General features: G+C 47.6%; 1 protein-coding gene across 2 annotated transcripts in view; it reads right to left on the bottom strand.

Annotated features, from left to right (window-relative positions):
• The window catches only part of PTPN2 (protein tyrosine phosphatase, non-receptor type 2), a 50,722-nt gene extending 48,258 nt beyond the window's left edge, over positions 1-2,464 (bottom strand). Inside the window, exon 1 of one of the 2 annotated variants that reach the window (XM_019545622.1) lies at positions 2,270-2,464. In XM_019545622.1, the coding sequence (XP_019401167.1) occupies positions 2,270-2,338 (69 nt within the window). In that variant the 5' untranslated portion in view covers positions 2,339-2,464. The remainder of the gene's footprint in view (positions 1-2,269) is intronic. The other variant, XM_019545632.1, reaches the window with a different exon arrangement.
• Positions 2,465-7,585: the final 5,121 nt, after the last annotated feature.

Here is a 7,585-nt window from a genome sequence, read left to right as displayed (position 1 = left end):
TATATATATATATTTTAACAGCAATAGTGACCCATATTGATTACATCATTACCACTGGTACATAGGCTTACCTTATAGTCATAGATATTATTGGTCTTCTACTGTCATATTACACCACTGTTTAAAAGCCTATGTCTTATTCATATATTAATATAAAAGTAAGTTCAAGAGTAGACCAAACTGCAAATGTAATTTAAGAGGGAAAGCAGCAGATAAGAAAGAATGAACTAGGAAGTCCTAATTTTGCCAGGGGTTCTTGAACAAGTCAATTCCTCATTTGTTTCCATGATTAATAAAATAATACTCAAGACAGCTCAAGGTACAGTAGAAGTTAGCTCATCAGCATTTATCAAGACATGCTGTGAACACCCTAATTAAAAAAAAAAAAATCTCAGAATGCAAATTACCATCCTTATTACTAATTGCTGCTATTTCCATAAAAATAGGAAGCAGGTTATTTCTTGCATGTGATTAAATTGCTTTGATTCAAATAAGCAACACAAGATCTTCCAGGAAACTAGTATACAACATCTTGAATTAAGATACAAGCCTCCAAATACAATCACAACCTGCAAGAAATCCTGCAACAAACACAAAGGATCCATCCATTCTTGGTATCCTTTACTGTCTAAAGCACAGACTCCTTGATATAAGGTTCAACAAGAACAAGTGCAAAGTCCTGCACTAAGCACAGAACAATCCCATGCTTAGGTGGGGAGGCCACAGGAAAAGGGGACAACAGAATTTGTGGGAGCTGCATCAGTAGAGCGTTGCCAGCAGATTGAGGGAAATTAAGTATTTCCGTCTATTTTGCACTGTGTCCAGTTTTGGGCCCCCATTATAGAAAGGATGTAGACAAGCTGGAGACTCCAGCAAAGGGCAATGAAAATAGTTAGGGCACATGATTGTGCCACAGGACTTCAAGGAGAGGCTGAGGGAACTGGGCTTATTTAGTCTATAGAAGAAAAAACTGCACCGGGGGATTTGATAACCACAAGCAATGGTGTCAAACTGCAGCAAGAGATGTTTAAGTTGAATATTAGGAAAAACTCTCTCACTAGGAGGGTGGTGAAGCACTGGAACAGGTTACCTAGAAGAGTTGTAGAAACTCCATCCCTGAAGATTTTTAAGGGATAACTTCACAAAACCCTGGCTGGAGCCATCTAATTGAGGATGGTCCTGCTTTGAGCAGGGGGTTGGACTAGAGGCGCTCCCAAGGTCCCTTCCAACCCTCATTTTCTATGACTATGACAAGGGTGGCCAAAATGTGACCTGGGGACTGGATCCGGCCCACCAGGCCATTCTACCCAGCTCGTGGGGTCCCTAAAAATTTTAGAAATTAATATTTATCTGCCCAGGGCTGCCTGTTATGTGGCCCTTGATGGCTTGCCAACTCAGTAAGCAGCCCTCTGCCCAAAATAACTGCCTGCCCCTGCTCTATGATATACTTGTGCATGAAGTGCTGCAATGCCAGGCACATCCAAACCACAGGCAGAGTGCACCATCAAATTTTCCCAATCAATGAATACTGCCACATTTGCACTGCTGCTCAAGTCTTCAGCCAGCAGCAAGGGGGGGAGTTCTAAGAGAGGGGATCCTAGGCAGCCCCCAGCTTTGCTGTTTGGCAGGTGGCAGGGTAGATTTGTACTTTACAGGCTAACCAAATAAGACAGTGAAAAGCTTTTGTGAACCGGGGCTCACTTCAGAGAAATCAACTTGGAGTTCAGAAGAGCCTCTCCTCTCTACTCCCGTCTAGAAAGTGAACATCTTCCCTGCCTTCTGCCTGGCTACAGACTTAACAGGGCTACTCCCAACCACTTTCTTGCCTCTGCCTGGCTTTACAGGCGTGAGTTAAAACACCTGTCAGCCAAGAACGGTGGGACGAAGGGGAGCAATGCGCCCACCCACATCCACAAGCAGGAGCAAGCCCAGACAGAAAAAGTGGGAGGAGACGGGAGAGGAGGAAACCTCCGCGCCTGCGCACTCCAGTCTTGATGCACGCCTCCAGCCAACAGCGCATGCGCGGCAACCCACCTCCCCCTCCTCGCCCGCGTGGCGCATGCGCTGTTCCAGCCGCATCGTTGCCCGCCCCCCCCCGCGCTCGCCAGGGAGCATGCGCGCTCCCATCCCCGCCCCGACCAGTGTCTCCGTTCTCCCTCCCGCGTGCCTGCCTCAGAGCATGCGCACCAGCCACCTCCCGCAGCCTCGCACCTGAAACCGAGCCGCGGGTGAGCGGCTCCTGTCGTCCTCCCCTCTCCCGCGCACTCACCAGGTAGCGCGCCTGCCAGTCGTTAGCGGCATCGATCTCCTGGAACTCCTGCTCGATGAGAGCTGACATGATGGCGGCGGCCGGAGCGAGAGTGGCCGCTGAAGCCCGACAGGCTCATAACCCCTCCCGCGCGCCACGCACAGAGCGCGAGCGCCCGCCGCGCCGGCACTGCCGCGCGCGCACACGGGAACCCGCGGAGCTCTCGGCTGTCGCCGCGCGCATGCGCGCTGCAAGTGCCCGCCCCCTCGAGGGAAAGCACCTGGGTTGACGTCACAAGCCGCGAGAGGCGGGGCTGGGCTGCACGGGAGCACTTAGGTGGGGAGGGGGCGGGGCCACCTCAGTGCAATAGTCGCTTCCGCAGTGCCGGGTGGTAGTGCTTGATCCGCTCCCATCCGCCCGCCGCGGAGACTGACGCGCTCCACAGGCCCGACCGCGCCGGGGCACTGCCCTCTCCCGCAGAGGCGGAGCCTTAGGAAAGCGGCAGGGTTTTTTCAGTCAGTTCTGCTGCCCTCTGCTGACGCGGCTTGCGCTTCGTCTTGTGTTCCAGCTGCAGGCAGTGCAATAAGCCAAGAAAGCCTCATCAGGCCCAGGGGTGTTGGCTCTGAGGACGTGGGCAGAGAAGGTCCTTTGGGTAAAGCCCACATCTTTTATTAGACCAACTCTTGAGTTGGAAAGAGTCTTCCTGTCAAGCTTTCAGGTACAGGTGTTCAGGTGTTTGTACCCCCACAGCTTGCCAAGAAGAATATTTTCCAAGTATTTGAGTTCAGATATCAGATTGACCCAAAGAATCTTGTTGCCCCGGATAGGACCTAGGGGTGATGTTCTGCCCTCTTTGCAGACCCCTCCCTAGGATGCAGTAAATCGGAGCAACTGCCCTGGACAGTGGAGCTGGGTGGAGCGACTGCATCCCCTCCGGGGCTGCTGAGCTAGCAGCTCAGCCCTGTACCACAGAAGAAGCATGGAGACCCCCCTTTTGGGGGGTACCACAGCCCCGTGCAGTGTTAAGGGGGCCCCACAGTCTCCTAGGGTCAACTCTGCCTCTTCTGATCCTTTCCTCACACACCCACCCACACTCTCACTTCAAGCGGCTAGAAACCAGCTCTAGAATTGTTAGGCACCTTCAAGCACTAACTTTGCAGCTGATCAGCTCTTTTTATAGCTGAAGAGTCCTTTTTATGGTGGCTAATAACTGGCATGTCTAAATTTATGGTGTTACCAGTTAATTGAGTGATTATTGCTTTGTATGTGGGGCTGCTCCAACTCTCAGGAATTGCACAATATACAAGCAAGGTGTAGCAGGGGCCTTGTCTCCCTTTCTTTTGGGGTCAGGTGCATAAACATGAGTTGCAAGATAAACCCAGGGATTTCAAATAGGAATCCCTAGTGTTAAAAAGATTCTGGCCTATTGTGGTTTTTCTGAGCTCTTTTCAACAGTATAATTGCTCTTACTATTTTTCTACAGTCAAGTGAAATCTAAGGGCAGGTGTTTTCTGACAGATGCCTCAAACTGGAAAAGGTTGAGAACCACTGTACTAGGGTATGGGACAACTTAAATGACATGGGATGCCAGATGGCCAGATCTCTGACTGGTTGTTTCTCCAAGTGAAGTCCAAATGCAGTTACCTCTGTTTGGAAGCATTTTGTTCTGCTGTTTCTTTTGCCTCCCATTGTATGCATTACACTGCTTAAACACACAGATACACAAAGGTATCACAGGGTGCTTTACTGTGCATCTGCTGCTCAGCTGCAGCTGGCCCTGTGGATGTCCTTCCTTACCTATGCTAATCAGAAGCTAGCCTGTGTAACTTAACCCTCATGCACTGAGGACTAAGATACTCTGGTTTACTAATTACCATAGTATAGATGGGGTGCACAAGTAATTTCCATGGGGCATTGGATAAGCAGTACCTTACCCTGTGACACGTTCATATATATCAGATAAGTTGTCCCATACCCTAGTACTGTGGTTCTCAATCCTTTCCAACTTGAGGCATTGGCCAGAAAATGGCTGCTCTCGGTTATCACTCATTTTTTGTGGAAAAATAATAGAGCAATTCTTCTGTTACAAAGAACTCAAACCACAACAGGCCAAAATGTTTTTAACATTATGGATTCCTATTTGAAATCTCTGGGTTTAATCTTGGAAATCATGTTTGCACACCTAACAGTGCTAACATTGCCTGATACCCTCTGGACATCTTTGAAAGGATCTCAAGTCACCCTAGGGTGCCACGGCAGCCTGGTTGCAAATTACTGCCCTAGTAGATGAAGCCCTGCTTGTTTTGCTGTATCCCTGCTGGTCTTGACATCATGATGATAAATGATAAGAAAAAAGATGTGTTAGAGGAATCTGAATATGTTTGCAATTGCTTGTAAGTGAATTAATTAGAGTAGTTTGCCTTGGGTATATGAAAAATGTATGTATGTGTGGTTATTGTAATGAAGTGTAGATATCTTTTAAATAGATTTCTGGCTGTGATTCTGTTTTATTCTCTCAGAAAATTGTCAAGGGCTGGCTGCTTCTTTTGGGGTTAGAGTGAAATAAAGTATTCCCATATTTACTAGCCATGGAGAATCTTCTCATTCTGTGGAAAGGGTCAGTATCCCACTTATCCTCCCTAGGAGCAATATTGTGTATATCAGAGCAGAGCTGGTACAACATCACTTGGCATTAAGTTCCAGAATATTTTCTTGGGGTATTTAATCAAATCCCAAATAGGTATTTTCCAAATTAGTTTGTAGGTCTATTATGTAGTTCTTGACCTTCTCTGTGTCTACCTGCAAGATAAAGGGATAGATGATGAGTATAATTGAATGTCCTGTGAATGTATACTGAAAGCATGTGTTATGTGGTACTGTATAAGATTAACAAGTAAATAAATTAATTATTTTAATGGTAGGGGAATAGAGAGGAATTAATGCACTGTGACAGAGATTAATAAGGATAAAGTGTAGAAGGAATTATCTAGGAGTACAGAAATTGTTCTCTTCAGAGAATCTGGGTTTTGACCAGTTACAGCACCCCCTCCCTTTGATTCCTGCTCCACCTAGACTTTAAAACCAACTGCTTGGGAGGGGCATCAGTATTTCTGTTCAGAAAGTGCTGAAAGAGTCAATTGGCTTAATGGCTCATTATCACCCCCCCTGATTCCTGCTAATCTCTTTTCACTCTATAGTGGATTCACTATCCTTTTTAAATGGTCTTGGTGTTCCACTATCCAAACGATCTTTTCATCTGCAATTTTGTTGTCTGTTTGCCTTTCCTGGCAATGTCTCTTGTCTATATCACAGACCTGCAGACTGTTGTTAACTCTAGCTAAAAACCTTAACTCAGGTGTGGTAGTATTAACTCAGGTGTAGAAATGACTGACAGTAAAGTATTGGAGGCTCTGTCAAGATGTTCAGGAAGGCTAGATTTTTGTTTTATGAATCTGAATAAGAGATGTACATTTAACTATGATGATTACATGATTAGGGGTAGAGGCCTTGTTTCTCCTAGCCCCCCCTGGCATAACAAGGAATAACAGCCATAAGTTGTTGGAGAGTAGGTTTGGATTAGACATCCGTAAGAACTACTTCACAGTCAGGGCGGCTAGGAGCTGGAACCAACTTTCAAGGGAAGTGGTGCTGGCTCCTACCCTGGGGGTCTTTAAGAGAAGGCTTGATGCCTTCCTGGCTGGAAGCATTTGAGCCCAGTTTTTTCTCCGGCCCAGGCAGGGGGTCGGACTTGAAGATCTACACAGTCCCTTCCGACCCTACTTCTATGATTCTATGACTTTATGATTATACTTGTGCTGCTCTTCATTCCTGCTCAAAATAGTTGGAACTACTAGGTGTGTAATTCTAAAAGAATGCTGTTATAACAGTATCTTGCTTGTTTTTTTTAATCTTCCTCTGAATTATAAAATACTTAACTACACAGTCAATGTGGAATGGGAACATGCTATTGGCAATACTATATAATTATATTTCACAAGAGAAGGCTGAACAGGTTCAGGTCCCACAGTCTCTCATTGTAGGGTCTGCCCTGTTGTCCCTGGATCATGCAGGTGGCCCTCCTCTGAACCCTCTCAATGTTGTCCATGTCCCTCCTGAAGTGGGGCGCACAGAACTGGAAGTGGTACTCCAGCTGTGGCCTGACCAGCATTGCATAGAGGGGGAGGATCACCTCCCTGGCTCTACTTGAGATGCACCTGTGGATGTACAACAAGGTCCGGTTAGCCCTGCCAACCGTGACTTCGCATTGTCGGCCCATGTTCATCTTGGAGTCAGTAATGACTTCAAGATCCCTTTCTGCCTCCGTGCTCTCAAGAAGGGAGTTTCCCATCTTATAAGTGTGCTGCTGGTTACTACTGCCCAAGTGCAGCACCCTGCACTTGTTACTATTGAAACGCATCGTTTTTGTTAGCCCACCCCTGTAAGTTATCCAGGTCTTGCTGCGGTCTTTCCCTCCCTATTAGCATGCTCACCTCACCCCAAATTTTGATATCATTAGTGAATTTAAACAAGTTGCTTTTCACCCTGTCATCCAAATCACTGATAAAGAAATTGAACAGTGCGGGCCCAAGGACCAAGCCTTGGGGGACTCCGCTGCCCACTTCTCTCCAGGTCGAATATGACCCGTCCACCACCACCCTCTGAGTACGACCCATCAGCCAATCTGCAGTCCATCTGACTGTGTAGGCAACAGTGCCACAGTCGCCCAATTTTTTAATGAGGATGGGGTGGGAGACGGTGTCAAAGGCCTAGCTGAAGTCCAGAAAGACTATATCCATGGCGACACCTGCATCCAATGCTTTTGTGGCCTGATCATAAAAGGCAGTCAGGTTGGTCTGACATGACCTGCCCCTAATGAAACCGTGCTGGTTGCCCTTAAGCATCATCCCTGAGGCAGGCCCATCGCAGATGTGCTCCATGATGATCTCCTCAAAGAGTTTCTCTAGGATTGAGGTAAGACAGACGGGCCTATAGTTGCCCGGGTCCTCCCTCCTCCCTTTTTTAAAGATGGGGACCACGTTGTGTATCTTCCAATCATCTGGCACCTGCTCCGAGCACCTCGAGTGCTTGTAAAGCCATGCCAAGGGCCCTGCAATAACCCCTGCTAGCTCCCTGGGGTAAAGAGCATCTGGACCCACTGATTTGAACACGTCCAGCCCCTCCAGAAGCTCTCTAACCCGGTTCTCCCCAACCTGCGGTCTGGAGGCGTTCCCCTCAAGTCCGTCTTGCATCACGATGGGGAAGTCCTGGTCCCTGCACAAGAAAACGGAGGTGAAGAATTGGTTAAAGAGGTCTGCTTTCTCCTTTGGTGCAACCGCC

This window comes from Crocodylus porosus, unplaced genomic scaffold (assembly GCF_001723895.1).
Source record: "Crocodylus porosus isolate Cpor-Errol unplaced genomic scaffold, CroPor_comp1, whole genome shotgun sequence".
Taxonomy (NCBI): Eukaryota; Metazoa; Chordata; order Crocodylia; family Crocodylidae; genus Crocodylus; species Crocodylus porosus.
The sequence above is the reverse complement of the archived record's forward strand: the minus strand, read 5'-3'. Positions and strand labels throughout refer to the sequence as shown.